This window comes from Chiloscyllium plagiosum, unplaced genomic scaffold (genome assembly GCF_037043375.1).
Source record: "Chiloscyllium plagiosum isolate Xiang-an unplaced genomic scaffold, Cpla_swu_hap1 HiC_scaffold_30, whole genome shotgun sequence".
Taxonomy (NCBI): Eukaryota; Metazoa; Chordata; class Chondrichthyes; order Orectolobiformes; family Hemiscylliidae; genus Chiloscyllium; species Chiloscyllium plagiosum.
Window position 1 is genome coordinate 20,743,154 of NW_028270168.1, and position 17,552 is coordinate 20,760,705.

At 40.1% G+C, this 17,552-nt stretch overlaps 1 protein-coding gene across 1 annotated transcript in view; it reads right to left on the reverse strand.

The window, feature by feature from the left end:
- Positions 1–17,552, reverse strand: part of LOC122563602 (exostosin-1-like) — a 260,921-nt gene that overhangs the window by 26,521 nt on the left and 216,848 nt on the right. The window contains exons 5-7 of the mRNA XM_043717538.2: positions 2,440–2,572; positions 2,210–2,328; positions 505–600 (exon numbers count right to left, since the gene is read on the reverse strand). Of these exons, the coding sequence (XP_043573473.1) occupies positions 505–600; positions 2,210–2,328; positions 2,440–2,572 (348 nt within the window). The remainder of the gene's footprint in view (positions 1–504; positions 601–2,209; positions 2,329–2,439; positions 2,573–17,552) is intronic.

The following is a 17,552-nucleotide window of genomic DNA, read 5'->3' on the forward strand; positions in this document are numbered from 1 at the left end:
AACTCTCTCCCTGAAAAGATGGTGCAAGCAGAGTTCTTGAACATTCTTAAGCCAGAAGAATGGAGATTCTTGTTAAGTCAGACTTGCAAGGTTAGCAATAGGCAGGAATGTGGTAGAAATGAGATTACTATTAGATCTTAATTAATGGTGGAGCAAGCTTGATGGGTGAAATGGCCTACTTCTACTCCTGATTTTATACACTCATATGTAACACCCTACCCAGCTGCAGTCCAATTACCCTGTTCTTGTTTTCCATCCCTCTTGCTTCATCTGTACTAAATCCTGTTCATTCACCTCACCATCACAGCTATTCTTAACTCCAGCCCTGTTACCAAGCTTCATATCTACACTTTAACAGACCTCAATATTATAGTAAGCCCTGAATGTATTGTCCTTGGAAAAAGCAGCTGTTCCAAATTACTTTAGGTGCTAAGATGTCAATAGGTTCATTAAACCAATAACATTTTGCAAGTAAGTCATTCTTAAATAACAGTTACTCCTTACCTTACGTTCTCCTCTTATGAATATAAGAGGCAGTCTAGTGGAGGGCCATTTACCTCTTGGGGGTAATGGTTTGTCACAATTCCACAAGATAATTATCTAGGATCAAAATAGTAAAGGTTATTTTATAAGTAGATAAAAATGATATAGAACTAGCTGAAGCTGCAAAACATTTGTGGTCAAAATAGTATCTTTATTACAACAATACGTCAATACAGAACTTCTAATCATACTTTCACCAGAGGCTTTAAACAAAATCAAAATTTTCATTCTGGAAAAGAAAACCTACAATAAAGCTATCCACGAGCAAAACACCTAGGAATATAAATACAGATTGTGTCAAAAACCTGGTAATGGGAATTGTTTATGGTCACATTATATGAAAGTCTCATTGAGAATGGTTTCCTGCTGAGATGGAAATGCAGGTTTATACAAATGACCATGATATTATTTGAAGAATAAATACTTTATTTCCATTAAATCCGCTTATTGTAATATCAGCATCTAATAAAAAAGCAGCCTTGTAACTTTTCAGCTTTTTGTCAGCTTGGATTGTTTTGATTGGTCGGTTTAAAGGAAACATCTATTGGTGTTTATTCAATGGGAACCAAAGTCTGGAGCAAGTGACACATGTGACTGTCAATGGTTGGTAATGGTTGGTAATGGTGGGTGTGGGGGAGGTTGAAGGAGAACAAAAGTACCAGAAACTAAAGGGAGCCCAACAATGACAATGATTGCTGGAGAGAATGATTCTTTGAGAGATATGATGGAAGTAATGGGAAGATTGGAGATATCATGGATGGGATAGAAGAAATGAGATGGCAATTTGAGGGAAGACATAGCATTAGAGGGATGGGGATGAAAAAATGAAATTGACTAAGTCTGTCAAAATTATAGAGATAATTATTTGATTCATGTATTAATTGAAAGCTATTCATTGTGTTAAAAATAAAGATTTTCTAGTTTAGAAAAAGTGTATGCTGAGATAGAAGAATTTGATTCTACAGATACAGAAGATAGTAAATCATACTGTCCAGTGTTTACACAGTTTAACTTCAATAGACATGCCACAAACTCAAACTCAAGGAAAGAATAATTACACTGCTGTTACAAACTTGAATTATAAACAAGGACATTGTTATGGAACAACTTGGTATTAAGACAAGCAGCCCTCTGGCATCTTGCTTGCCATCACTATTTCTCATGCGCTTGCCTTGATCCATCCCAAAGTGTAGCAACAAAGCAGCTGGAGTTGGCATCACTTGGAAGAGGCATTAAATTAAAGCCCTGACCAATACATATTTCTCAATTAAAATTACTGAAGCACATTAACTGATAATTCTTATGTTGCTGCCTGTGGGAACCTGCTGTGTATAAGTTAGCTGCCATATTTCCTACAACAGCAACCACACTTTCAAAGTACTTTGTTGGACGCAACATACTTAGGAGTTGTAAATGGTGCTACATACATGCCAGTTTTTTGTATCTCTCATGTTGTTCTACAGACAGTAAGCCTATTATAGAGTTTTACAGTGGCAACATAATGCTCTAGAACAGAGAAAAAATATGACTGTGAGAAAGTGTCCTTCTTTCTTCAGATCAGCATCAGGTCCACTCAGTGGTGCAAATAAGTGGTAGCAAAATAACAAAAACAAAACACAGGAAAAGTAAGGAGGAAAAGAGCATGCAAATGAGAGTTGGAACACACCTGTGCACAGTACTTGGATTTTGCTAATGCTAAGATCAACTTGATAATGGGCTGAGACTGGGAAACCAGGGGCGAGACTGCGTAAATCAACCCAGTGAATTCCTTCTTGGGAGTTAAACCTGCAAACAAAATATAACAACCAAGTCAAGATTGAGAAGTAGTGAAGCAACGTGAACAATTCAATGAGTACCTGCAGGACTATTCATGAAATATTCCAGTTTCATTATTACCCTCATCCAAGTAGTAGAAAGGGAAATCTGCTGTATGTGTCGAGTATTGCGGGAGCACAAACAATCCTCCAGGCAGTTTGTTCCACATGAGTTTATTCCGTGAAACATGGGTGAATATTCTATCTTTAATGATCTGAAAAGAAGCAATGAATTGGGTCAATCATCAACAGAATAGCTATCACAGCCAACATTTGATTCATTGAGTATTTGTGAATGGCTGGCTTCTTTCACAGAGTGTAAGGTGCAGGAGGCCGCTATTTGGTGCACTGGCTGTCTGAGCAATTTAACTTAATGCCAATCTCCTGTCTTTTCCCCATAACCCTGTATATTATTTCTATTTAAATAATTATCTAGTACCCATAAAGACAGATGCAAAGTATTCATTCAACCCCTCAGCAATGCCTCTTGCTTCCAGTGTAAATCCTATTTTTAGTCCTCAATTGGCCCCTTTACCACTTTTTTACCAGTGTTGCACTTATAGAAAACTTTGAGATTTGCCTTTATGTTAGTTGCTAGTCTTAAAACCATAAGAAATAGGAACAGGAGTAGGCCATTTGGCCCCTCACGCCTGCTCCATCATTCAACAGGATCCAGGCTGATGCGACATTCCTCATGTCCACTTTTCTGCTTCTTACCTGTAACCCTTGACTTCCTTAACTGATGAAAAATCTAATTCAAACTTAAATATACTCTGCCCCCAACAGCTGTCTGTGGCAAGTTCCAAAGACTCAACTCTTTGAAAGAAGAAACTCATTCTAATCTCATTCCTAAATTTGTGCCTCTTTATTCTGAGACTATGCTGTCTGTGAGATGAAACATCCTCACAACATTTATCCTGACAAGTCCATTAAGAATCCTACATGTTTCAATGAGATCACCTTTCATTTTTCTAAATTTCAGTGAGTAGAAATTTAACCTCTTTAGCCTTGGTTAAGTATTTGGGCAAAATGTTGGCAATTGGAGCATAATGTGAAAAAATGTGAAATTGTTGATCTGGAAGGGGAATAAAAGGATGATATTATTTAAATGGAGAAATACTGTAGAAAGCTGCAACACAAAAGGACTTGGAGCTATTTGTGCATGAAAAGCAGAAAACTAGCACACTAATGCTGCAGGTAATTCCCATAACCCTGTATATTATTTCTATTTAAATAATTATCTAGTACCCATAAAGACAATCTTTCCATACCAGCGATTATCCTAATGAACCTTCTCTGAACAGCCTTCAATGAAATGATATCTTTCCTTAAATATGGGGACCAAAACTGCTCTCACCAACACCTTGTATAGTTGCAGTAAGACTTCCCTACTCTTATACTCCCACCCCCTTGAAATAAGGGCAAACATTCCATTAACCTTCATGTTTACCTACAGCATTAGTGTACTAGCTTTCTGCTTTTCATGCACAAATAGCTCCAAGTCCTTTTGTGTTGCAGCTTTCTACAGTATTTCTCCATTTAAATAATATCATCCTTTTATTCCCCTTCCAGATCAACAATTTCACATTTTTTCACATTATGCTCCAATTGCCAACATTTTGCCCAAATACTTAACCAATCAACATCTCCTATAAGCAGTTTGTATCCCTCTTGCAATTTGTCTTACCACCCATTTGTGTTGTCGGCAAATTTGGTTACAGTGCATTTGCTTCCTTCCTCCAACTCATTAATACATATTGTGAACAGTTGAGATCCCAGCATTGATCTCTGTGGAACCCCACTGGTCACAGGTTGCCAACCATAAAAGAACCCCTTAGCCCCACTCACTGTTTCCTGCCCATTAGCTAATTCTCTATCCGCGTAACTATACTACCTTCATCACCATGGGATCGGATGACAAATGTTTGAGGTGTATTCTCACATGTCTTCTTAAGTCCAAATACAACACATTGGGTTCCCCTCTATCCACTCTGGTTGAGACTATCTCGAAAAACTCCTATAAATTAGCCAGATTGGATTTCTCGTTCATGAAGCCATGCTGATTCTGCTTGAATAGATTAAAATTATGATTTTCCAAATGTAAATTTTTCATAACCCCTTTTTGCTTCTCCAATTTGTTTTTTCAGTTTCATTCTAAACCTTCTATAGTCAACATGGTTCTCAATTATATTTATTACTAAGCTCACTTTTTCTTCTTTAGCTTCTTCCGATGTTCTTTGTTATCCAGTGAGCTCTGAATTTGTTTGTTTTACCACTCTTTTGAGGGAATATACCTTGTCTGTGTCCAAATCATCTCTTCTTTGAAGGTAGCCATTGCTCAGCTGGTTTTCCTGCCAACCTTTAGTTCCAGTCTACACCACCCACTTCTTGCCACATTGAAGTAATCTCTCCACCATTCGATTACTCTTTTTCTGGATTGACCTATGTCACCCCGTCATGTTAAATTTTGTTAAACAATCACTGTACCTGAAACATTCTCCCACTGACACTTGCCCAACTTCATCCCCAAGAATGAGGTCTAGCAGTATCTCTTTTCCTATTGGACGGGACACAGACTGCAGTAGGAAATCATTTTGACCTCTATCCGGGAACACCTGCGCTCACTGTCTCCAAACTACTATGCCAGTCTCTAATCAAGGTAGCTAAAATCCCTTGTGATTACTCTTTGATTTTTGCATCTCAAAGTTCCTTCTACATGCTTCTCGCTCATTGGAGTTCTATAATTTACACAGTATAATTTATCCTTTTTATTCCTTAGCTTTATCCAAATCGATTCTGTCCATGAACCCTTCGAAATACCTTCCATCTCCAGTAATGCAATGGTTTCCTGATTGAAAATGTTGACTACCTTCTTATTTTCATTTTCAATGTTTTCTGAACACCGCTTGTACCCAGAAATATTGAACACCCAGATCCACCTTTCCTCAAACCATGTCTTCATTATTGCCACAACTTCACAATTCCACACAGCAATCTGTGCCTGTAACTCTGCAATCTTATTAACTATACTCCATGCATTTACAAACATGCTATGAAACCCTGACTTACACTTCATTACTTTCTTCCTTACTCCTACTCCACCTTTTAATTTGCTATTCTTTATTTCAGTGCTATCCATGTCTCCCAGTATTTTGTGCACCCTGCAAATACTTCCTAATATTCACTTCTGATTCCCACAATCCTGTCAAAGTGAGTTTAATGCTCGACCCTTCAATCCTTTATTGGTTGAATTTCTCTCTACTTTTCCATTAGACTATATGATTTGGAGGCAGAGTCCTTCCTCACAGCAGGATGATTTGAGTTGGAACCTGATGGGGGGAGAAGGTGGGGGATAAGTTCTGGGTGCTCAGGTTTAATATGCTCACCTCTTTCTCGAGCCCTGAGTTTCCATCGAATTCAGGTAGAAGTGGTAAAAGTCTTCACTCCATCAGTAAACTGTAAAGTTCTACAAACTCTATTTTTTTTCCTGGAGGTCATGGCCGCACTGGCACAAAATTACACCCAATTTAATGCCAAATTGGGAAACTTGAGCTCCTCAATAACTCTACTGTCCATTGCCTGACTTACATCATTTGCTGTTCATCCATCAGCCATGCTTGCAGACCAACGTTGGCACCTGATCCAGCACCCTTGTTTTCAAGTCCCTTCATTGTACGACCTCGCCCTCTCTGAGTAACATCCTCATTGCAACCTTCCAAGATCTTTGCACTTCTCCAGTTCTGACCTCACCGGTGTCTCAGATTTCCTTTGCTCTTGGATATCAGTTGTAATGACTTCAAACTTGTATTATTTTTACTTTCCTAGCCCAAGTCCCTTCAGTCTCATTGTAATTCACCAACCTGTCTCTCACAAAATTTAATAAAAATTTTGATGCAGAAAGTTTAATGGTTGATGGCATAGATCAGGAAAGAATTAAATTCAGAGGTCATTGCTTTGCAATATAAATGTTTTATCTGGTAAAAACGTAAGGTTAAAATAAGTGCAAGTGCAGTCCTGTGTAGCTGTATTGGAGACTTGATAAAAACTGCACAGGGACCAAATACCTTCTATTTTTATCTCAAAGCAACTGGGTGACATGTGTGAAGTTCAACACTCTCGTCACCTGTTGACCTTTTCCAAAGCTCTATAATCAGTGCACTAGTCAAACACTTTTTTAATCTCTTTGACTAGAGCTAGTCAAAGTGGTGTCTTCATCAGCTGAGCAACCGGGCAGAAACAGGAATTTTACTGTGCACATAATAAATGGATTAGGGAGCGCAGCTCAATCAATTCCATGGTACATTGAGTTTAGAATTAAATCTATTCAGCACCAATTCACAGATTGAGAATAATGATTGTGAATGTATTGTGGGAAGTACAACAACTAATTGATTAATTGACCGTTGATCAACTCAAGGAGTCAGGTTTCTTTGCAGAAAGGCCGTTATCGTCAGTGATATTTTCCCTCCCTCCTAATTTAGGTATGCTTCATTAAACTCTCATTGCCATCACTGTGCTGAAGAGATCTGTATAGTGGGTGTATATGCAGGTATATGCATGTATTCGGTATGTATATTATGTGTGCAAGTGTCATGGTATATATGTGGTTATATTAGGGATATGTGTGGGGATATGCAATTGTTAGATGGCTGTGTAAGAGATGCGGGTGTTTACTGGAGATGAATGAGTTTATGTGGAGCTGGGTGGTTGGGTATATCTTTGTGTGGTTGAATGGGTGTGTGTGCACACATGTAACAGTAATGGGCATTTATTCCCTTTGGAAGGAAGAGAAAAAAGTCAAACAAATTAAAATCACTCTGCTGTGAACTTTCCCTGACTCAGTATACACATGCACTCTTCAGCATGGGTGGGTGTTCAGAAGCAGAATTGTATCCAGTGGTCAAATAGCTTATAAACACTTATGCATGAAGCACAACTAACTGGCTGAGGTTGGGCAGAATGGCTGGAGCTGGTAGCTCTTTAAATCTACACTCCACTCTCAGACTCCTATCCTATTCCAATGAAATTCAAAGGAACAGCTTCTCTTCTTTCACGGAGGCATTTTACAGCTATTCAGATTCTGTTTCAACTTTAATAATTTCAAATCTCAACTACTGCTCTAGTTTCTCCTTTCTGGTTGGGGCAGGGGAAAGAAGAGAGAGGTAGCAGTCAGTCGATCATGTCTATACCAATAATTTCAAAGACCTGTCAGGAGCTGTAACATCTCAGATTCCAAGGTCCATGTGAAATTCCCAACTGCAGAAATTGAAGCCAAACCTGAATCCTAGACTGGGAGAGGTTGAGAGGTTTACGAGGGAAAGCATATGGCTGGCATTTAAAAATTAAACAACCAACTCATTACACATTCCACAAACATACCCAATATCTGGGCAGCATGGATGAGTTAGACCGAAGGGTCTGTTTCCATGCTGTACATCTCTATGACTCTATAAGTTAGTCCAACTCTCCAATAGATTCCCAATTATAGGGTTATAGAGTCATAGAGCTGTACAAAATGGAAACAGACCCTTTGGTCCAACTCATCCATGCTGAAAAGATATCCTAAATTAATCTAGTCCCATTTGTCAGCAATTGGCCCATATCCCTCTAAACCCTTCCTATTTATATACCCATCCAGATGCCTTTTAAATGTTATTATTGTACCAACCTCCACCACTTCCACTGGCAGCTTATTCCATACACATACCACTCTGTATGTTAAAAAGTTGCCCCTCAGATCCCTTTTAAATCTTTGCCTCTCACCTTAAACCTCTCTCCTGTATTTTTGGATTGACTAGGGAAATGATCTTGTTTACTCATCCTATACATATTCCTCATGATTTTATAAACCTTTACAATTTCACCCCTCAGCCTCCAATGCTCCAGGGACAACAGCCCCACCCTATTCAACCTCTCCCTATAGCTCAAATCCTCCAACCTTGGCAACATCCTTGTAAATTTATTCTGAACCCTTTCAAGTTTCACAACATCCTTCATATAGCAGGGAGACCAGAACTGCAAGCAGTATTCCAAAAACGGCCTAACCAATGTTCGGTATAACTACAACATGACCTCTCAACTCCAATACTCAATGCACTGACCAATAAAGCCAAGCCTACCAATTGTTTTGATTTTTGGTGGAGCTACATCGCACCATGGGACCAACGAAGGCAGGCAGGAAAGAGTTTGTATTTATGGAATGCAAGTTGTTTCCTTAATAGGCTTAAGTTGTGAGTGCAATTGGTTTTGCAGTCTGAGAGAAACATCTGTGATGACAAGATGCAGCAAAGGGAGTAGGCACTATATTTCCAATTCCATTCTCCAAGTGTGTGATTTAATTCATCTCAGGTTATGGATTTCTCTCCCACACCTGGTATCTGCTGCCTATTTGTGGTTGCCCCAAGAGCAGTTGAGATGTAATTATGTTGGTAAGGGACTGGAGGAACCTGTTAGCACTGACTGGGTAAGGACATCAGGTTTTCTTTCACTAAAGAGCACTGACTTTCATCATCACTTTGACAGACTTTATTTTAAGCAGTGAATTCAGATTCTTAAATTGCTACACTGAGGTTTGAATTCATGCTCTCATGGCAGTGAGAGCCTGGTCAGCAAATGTTAGCAGCTTATTCAAATGTGAGGTCCATCACAGTAAAGTCAAATCTGCCCTCAATCAATGGGTTAGATTTTAAGTTCATCAGTAAAGCAACAGTATCATCACTGCATTTTATAGTGGCCCAAAGATATTTTGTAGGCTATCAAAAAGCAACTTCCTGCAGTTATTGGCAATCTTTTTCCATACAATGCCCTCTGCAGTGGAACTGTGGTAGCAAGAAGAGCACCAGCAGGTCTCTGATGAACTTACAAAATAGGTGCAGGAGTAGACCATTTGGTCCCTTGAGCCTGTTTCACATTCAATAAGAACCATTTGTGTTTCAAATTCCGCATTCCCAATCTTCCCCAAAAACCTTTAATTCATTGTTCAACAAGAATCTATCCATCTCTGTCTTAAAAATATTCTAAGTCACCGATTCCACAAATTCCTGACAGTTTTTCAAACAATCTGATTGAAGAATTCATAACGAAATAGGCTTAGCCTAAACCGTGAGGTATACTTTAGAATATTTAATTCAAGGCAAAATCACATTAATAAAAATAAAACAAAGAGAGGAAAATAAAGATTTTAAATTTATTTTTTTTTCTCAATTGCTAAAAGTAGTTAAATTTTGAGGGAATGAAACTCCACAAATATAAAATAAAGCATTCAAGTTAGGGAGATGGTTGTCAGTAATGATGATTTGCCAATCCATTAAAAATTCACTTCTATTTTGATGCACCAGCCTTAACTTTTTCCAGGAGTATTTGATGGTTATTGACTGCAACTTGCCCTCATGTATTTAATACAAGTCTCTTGGCAAGATACATGCAGAGATGTAAATCAGATAGAAACATCTTGATTTCCTTGTTTAACTGACCGTGTAGATACAGAAAGTTGCAGAAAACAAGAAATTAGACTCCCTATCAATCCTCTCCTCAAGTCAGTTCATCAGTTCCCTTCAAAGGCTGCAGAACAAAATTAATAAACAATTACAGAGAATGTTGGAGAAACTCAGCGGGTCTGGCAGGATCTGTGGATAGAAAACAGAGTTAACATTTGAGTTTTGTATGATTTCTTCAGAATTGAAAGGAAATAGGTTACTTATTGTTGATAGAGGCAGATGGTATCGAGGGCAAAAGTGTGGATGGTATCGAGGCCCACTGCAAAAGACAAAGGGGTTATTAATACTGGAGAAAAAGAAAAAGAGATGTAAAAACAGGACTGTATAAATTAAGGTGTGAAAGGGAGAGAAATAATTCTTGCTTCTAAGTGCAAAGTAAACAAGATACAAACACAATACAGTTGGAGAGAACGGGATGGCTGAAGAAGAGTATTTGAGAAAGATGGAGATGACATATAAAATAGTCAGTTTCTGAAATTATAGATTTCAATGTTGAGATCTCAAGGCTGTAGGGTGCCTAAGAGAAAAGTGAAGTTGCTCTTCAAGCTTATGTTGTGCTTTGTTGGAACATTGCAGCAGGTCCAGGACAGAAATATAAAACATCTCAGCAACTGAACTTATTGGAATAGCAAGCGACTCGGTATCTGGGGTCATTCCTACAAACAAAAATGATTCATAAAACAGTCACTTAATCTACATTTGGTCTTGCCAAAGTAAAAGAGACAGCAATATGAGCAGTAAACAAGATTGAAAGAAGTACAAGTGAAACGCTGCTTCACCTGAACAAGTGTGTGGGGCCGTGGTCGGGGGTGGGGGGAAGTGACGGGCCATGACGGAGTGAGGATGTGGCAGCCAGGGTGTCACAGAGGGATTGGTCCCTCTGTAAGGCTGGCAGTGGAAGGGAGAGGAAGATGTACTAGGTGGTAGCATCCTGCTACAGGTGGCACAAATGGCAAAGGATGATCCTTTGAATGTTGAGACTAATGGGGTGGATAGAAAAGACATGTAGAATCCTATTGTTGTTCTGGGAAGGAGGAGAAGGGGTGAGGGCAGAATGTATTGTGGGAGATGTATTGGACACAGCTGAGGGTCCTGTCAATCACAGTGGGGGAGAATCCTCATTGGAGCAAAAGGACAGTCACAAAGGAAGCAGCCCAGTAGAAGGAGCCATCATTGGAACAGATGTGACAGAGGCAGAGAAACAGCAAGAATGTAATTGAATCCTTACAGGAAGCAGGATGTGTAGTCAAGGTAACGGGGAGAGCTGCAGTAATTGAACCATGTTCAGACATCTTTATATCCTCTTTGGCCATGTTGAAAGGCATCTTTGTATCCTCTTTGGCCACAGGTGAGATTCCAGAGGACTGGAGAATAGCCAATGTTGTCCCATTATTTAAGAACGGCAGCAGGGATAATCCAGAAAATTTCAGGCCTGTGAGCGACACGTTGGTGGTAGGGAAATTATTGGAAAAGATTGTCAGGGACAAGATCTATATGCATTTTAAAGTAAATGGTCTTATTAGTGATAGACAGCATGGTTTTGTGTAGGAGAGGTCGTGCCTCACTAACTTGATTGAGTTTTTTGAGGAGGTGACAAAGATGATTGATGAAGGAAAAGCAGTTGATGTTGTCTATACGGACTTCAGTAAAGCCTTTGACAAAGTCCCTCATGGTAGACTGGTACAAAAGGTGAACTTACATGTTATCGGGGTGAGCTGGCAAGTAACATACAGAACTGGCTTAGTCATAGGAGACAGAGGGTAGCAGTGGAAGGATGCTTTTCAGAATGCAGGATTGTGACTAGTGGTGTTCCATAAGGCTTCGTGCTGGGACCTCTTCAGTTCATGGTCTACATAAATGATTTGGAGTAAAATGTAGCTGGTCAAATTAATAAGTTTGTGGATGATTAAGACCGCTGGAGTTGCAGATAGTAAAGATGATTGTCAGAGGATACAGTGGGATAGAGATTAGTTGGAAGCATGTGCAGAGAAATAGCTGATGGAGTTTAATCCAGACAAATGTGAGGTGATGCATTTTGGAAGGGCAAGTACAGGTGGAAATTATAAAGTGAATGGCAGAATCCTTGGGTATGCAGAAGGATCTGGGTGTTCAGATCCACAGAGCACTGAAGGTGGCAGGGTAGGTAGATAAGGTAGTTACAAAGGCCTATGACATGCTTGCCTTCACTGGAAGGGGCTTTGAGTATAAGGATAGGCAGATTATGCTGCAGCTTTATAGAAATTTAGTTAGGCCACACTTGGAATATTCCATATAGTTCTGTTCACCACACTACCAGAAGGATATGGATTCTTTGGAGGGGGTACAGAAAAAGTTTACCAGGACGTTGCCTCGTATGGGGGATTTTAGCTATGAAGAAAGGTTGGATAGATTGGGTTTGTTTTCAATGGAACGTAGGAGGTTGAGGGGCGACCGGATAGCAGTTTACAAGATTATGAACGGCATGGATAAAGTGGAAGGCTTTTTCTCAGAGTTGGAGGGGGGGTGAGTGGGGGTCAATTACGAGGGAACACAGGTTCAAGGTTGGGGGGTGTGGAGGAGGTTAGGAGTTTAAAAGAGATGTGTGAGGCAGGTTTTTCACACAAAGAGTGTTGAATGCCTGGTACATGTTACCAGAAGTGGTGGTGGAAGCAGACACAATTGCAATATTCAAGAAACACTTTGATGAATACATGAATAGGAAGGGAATAGAGGGATCCAGAGCCTGTAAGTGAAGATAATTTTAGTATGGAAGGGCTGAATGTGTTGGTGCAGCCTTGGAGGGCTGAAGGGCCTGTTCCTTTGCTGTATTGTTCTTTGTTCTACGTTTCGAATGAGGATAAGTGGCTCATTTTCTTTATCTCACCAACCCCACAATCTCCCAGACTAAGGTTTTGAGGCAAATAGTGGCATCTCAAGTGATGTTCTGGTTGAAATCACATCCATTACTTCACACTGATGACATAAAATTACTGAATGATTTTCCTTTCCAATATGCGAGATACACACAGCTATTTTGAAATGCGTTATTTGTTGAAAGGAGTTTATTTTTCCATTTTCTTTCCTGAGATACCATATACTGAACAGAAAACGATTCGGCACCCTTCTTCACACTGTGCTGCACTGCATCTAAAGTGCAAGCTAATGACAAGTATCAAGTTCTATCTTCTGATGTCACCTCCAGAAACATTACCTATTACACAGTCTCACTATCTCCATTATTTTGCTCCAAGCTCCAGGTTAATTTATCAGAAACATGTGATAGGATTATATAACACTAATGATTTAAATGCTTTCTAATGCCCTAGTTGTACAGCACATTACTTTCATGTCGAGGAATTATCTTCTCAGTGGCCAACATAATTATTATCCCCCATGACTGTCATTTTACGGTCCTTGATAAAAAACAACAAATTAAGATACATAAAAGATTATTAAAACTGAACTGAAAAAAAATTATTTAGATCACCAATATAAGTATCGCAAGTAGTTAAGCAATTGATTGGGTTAATTGATTAGTCAGTTGACTAGATAGATATAAAAGGGGAGTCTCTTACTCTATTTTGATTTAATCCCTGCCCTCCCCTTCACTGTTTGATCACACAGTATTGCCCTTTGTGAAGGGCACTGCTTGTCACTGGCCACTCGGGTGTTTCTTTTCTTCCTGGTGGTGGAAATTTTAATAAAGATTCGTGCACCTTGTGTCTCTCACTGTGTCTCACACCTGTACACACACACCATGGGTGCTGGGGGAATAAATAAGCACTACCGCAGTTAGGCGGTAGTGTGGTGGGTTTAAAAAAAGGAAAAAAAAAATTAACAGGAGTAGAAAAAAAACCAGGAGTATCAGAGATTCTTTTCACTCTGAAAGCTGGCTCTGAGGGAGCTGGATCAGTGTGTGAAAGAAGAATAACAAAGAAGGGAGTCTCTCCCCCTTGTTTCAGGTAGACGTTTTTTGATGTTTGGTTATCTTTATTGTTTGTTGTGATTGTTTTTTTCTGGGGTTTTTTTCTATTTATTTCCTTGAAAAAAAGGGGAATAGTGGCCCTACGGTTCCGTACCTCCTGTGGGAGCCTGTGCCCCACAACCTGAGCTGCCTCAGGGGTTTTAGTTTTGTCCCTTTAGGGACCTAAAATGCTGAGCCATGTATCGACTGCTGCTGTACACCATCCACCTCTTCTCCCTTACCCACTGCCTGGACATGCCTTGGCATGCCCATTTACCACCGGGCGGTGAGGGTCCCCAGTGTAGGGCTCTCTACGCGGGAGTCATCCCCCTTTTGCTCGGGGATCTGGGGTGGAGTCCCCTGCAACCGCAGATTGTGGTGGTTCACGGACTCCCAGTCCAACTGCTTGTTCTGTGGTGCTCCGTGGACCATGTATATATTGGGTGTGGGCATCTACACTCCCTTTTTGATTTTCTTAAAAACCTTCTCTTATGTTTTCGGTTGCACTTCAGCCCCACACTCCTGATCTTTGGGCATCTAGTGCAGAGGGGGGAGAGCAGGTCCTTGTGTGTCTGCTCCTGGGGCAGGCCAGGCTGGTCATAAACAGGTCCAGGCAGCGGGCTGTGGAGGGGGTCACAATGGCTGATTGCCTGCCGCTCTTCCACAGTTACATCTGAGCCCGGGTGTCTCTGGAGAAGGAGCACACAGTGTCTAAGAAAACCCTCGAGGTTTTCAGGGAGAGGTGAGCCCAACGGGGTGTGGAGTGTTTTATTTCCCCTTCCTACTCTATTTTGATTTAATCCCAGCCCTCCCCTTCACTTTTTTGATCACTCAGCATTGCTTTTTATTGAGAAGGCCATTACTTGTTACTGGCCACTCGGGTGTTTCCTTTCTTCCTGGTGGTGGAATATAAATAAAGATTTCTACACTCATTGTTCTTCACTGTGTCCTACACCTACACATACACAACCTGAAAAGGGGAAAAAAAGATAAATGATAAAAAATAATTTTTTTTTTTAAATTGAAAGGGGAATAGTGACCTCTTGTAGCACAATGGTAGTGTCCCTATCCCTGGACCGAGGAGCACAAGTTCAAATCCCACCTGCTTCAGAGGTGCATAGTAACATCTCTGACTAGTTTCATTAGAAAAATAAGTTTAATAATAAAAAAAAGGAACAGGTGGGACTGGTTTGAGAAGGGAGATGTGAGACTGAGTAGTACCCTGACTGTCCTTGAATAGGGAACATGCAAAGCCTTTCAATGCTCTTGATTCCTTTCGAGAGAGTTGGGCACCACGGGGAATGCAGTGTTTTATTTCCCCTTCCAACTCCATTTCAAATTAGTCCATCCTCTCTCCCTGTTCCCCCACCCCTCAGCTTTACAGGTTAGCATTGCCATTAACAGGCTTTGCTTGTAAATATTCAAGTGGCCACATGAGTGTTTTCCTTATGATGGACAGAAAAAGAGAAAAGGCAAATAAAAACTCTATTCACAATGGTATCTTCATTTAAAAAAAAGTAAGACAGAATAGTTAATAAACTCTATTCATGAAGAGTCCTTGCTTCTGTCTGATTAGCTGGCATTGTTCCATTTTGACAACCAAACCTCCCAGTTCCACAACATGTACATTCTATTCCATATGGATCCATCCAAAGGGTAAATACGATCTACCCAACTCTGCCCACTTACTTTCCTTCCACAGCCCAGAAACAATCAACAATATGGCAGACTCTATCCCATTTACTTAACTTCTTAAAAGGAAAATTTGATTAAATTCTTCTACTTTTGAAAGATAACCTAGCGAAACTCTATTTTTACCATTCCTCAAGCCCCTATAGTTCAGCTTTTTCTATTACTTCAGAGTAGGTAGATGATCTCAATCAACCTTAGCTTTGTATCTTATCAAACACATCTTTCTATCATTAAGTTAAATATCTGCCAAGCTGCTTAGCTATTAGGCACAACACTAGGACTTGTGCTACCTATTGATTAATCTCCCAGCCCATAACTATCCATGAATCTCATCTTAACTTATCAGGTATTTGATCATCTTATACCAGCCTCCGAGGAACAATGGTAGTGTCCCCACCTTTGAACTAGGATACCCAGGTATGAGTCTTACCTGATCCAAAGGTTTATAATAACATCTCTGAACAGTTTGATTAGAAAATTTCTAAACCAGCCATTTGAGACTTAACACTGATTGATTTGTGTTAAAAGAAAGGTTACACCTCACAATTATCAATAGTTATCAACATGTTGCATCACTGAATCATGTTCCCTTTCTACTGCATTCTTTCCAATGATGACTAATCAACACCAACTTACACAGCAAGGTGAACATAGTAAATCATTCCAAGATGCTTTGCAAGAGAATTAACAAACAGAATTTGACACAAAGCCACAAACAACAGGATATTAAAGTAGACAAACAATTGCTTCGGTAAAAAGGTAGGTTCCAAAGAACATCTCAGAGGAAGACAGCAAGTGGTTTCAGAAGGGAATCTAAAGCTTTGAGCTGAGGTAGCTGAGGACACAGCTGACAATGGCCGAGAGATGGAATGTTGAAAATTGAGATTTTCAAGACCAAAATTGAAGAGGTAAAGGGGTTCCGAAGAGCTCTGTGGCTTGGAGAGGTTACAAAAAAGGAGTTGAAGCCGTGGAGGAATCACAAAACAAGGTTTGGAACTTTAATACCAATAAATCACCAGACCTCATGGTAATGTAGATCAATGATGATGAGATGGGACTCAGTGCACGTTAGGATATGAGCAGTAGTGTTTTGGATGATGTGAACCTTACACAGGCCGCAAGGTGTCGGCCAACCAGGAGAACATTGGAATACCTGAGCTGAGAAATTACAAAGCAGTGGATGAGGGTTTATGCAGTAGGTGAGCTGTGGCAGGGACAGAAATGGGTGGGGTAATGGATCTGGAAGTCAATGGTCTTGGTGCTGTTGAGGATGTTGTTGTGATAAACAGTAAACATTAACTGTCGATAATCAACTCCCACATCTCTTCTTAATTCCCATGACCTTTATGCTGTAAAGTGAAAGAGGGCAAATAATTACTTAACATTATTGCTGTGATCACCTGAATACAATCTGAGGCAGCAACGACTACAGATGCTGGAAGTCAGAGTTAATAGGTGTGAAGCTGAAACGTTTCAGCACGAATGTTGACTTTCCTGCTCCTCAGATGCTGTCTGATCAGCTGTGCCCTTCAAGCTTCACATCTTTTGATTCTGAACTAAGGCAAGTCCAAGGAACCCATACAGAATATACGAAGACAGCTGCATTGAAATTATCATCTCATTCAAAGAAAGTGAAACTAAACAACTAAGTCAGCATCAGGATGTCTGCCTCCTGTTTAATTCAGAGTTGAAAATATGTTGCTGGAAAAGCACAGCAGGTCAGGCAGCGTCCAAGGAGCAGGAGAATTGACGTTTCGGGCATGAGCCCTTCTTCAGGAAGGGCCGAAATGTCGATTCTCCTGCTCTTTGGATGCTGCCTGACTTGCTGCGCTTTTCCAGCAACACATTTTCAGCTCTGATCTCCAGCATCTGCAGTCCTCACTTTCTCCTGTTTAATTCACACTTGCCTGACAGGTTCCCGTATTGGGAAGTTAAAGGTTGCCTGCAGAATACTCGGAATGCAAAGGCAATAAGCTAGACTCGAGAATATACAAACAAATGATAATTTAGCAGCTTGCTTGGCAAAACAGAGAGGAAGGAAAAGTGGATTCATATTAATAGAGG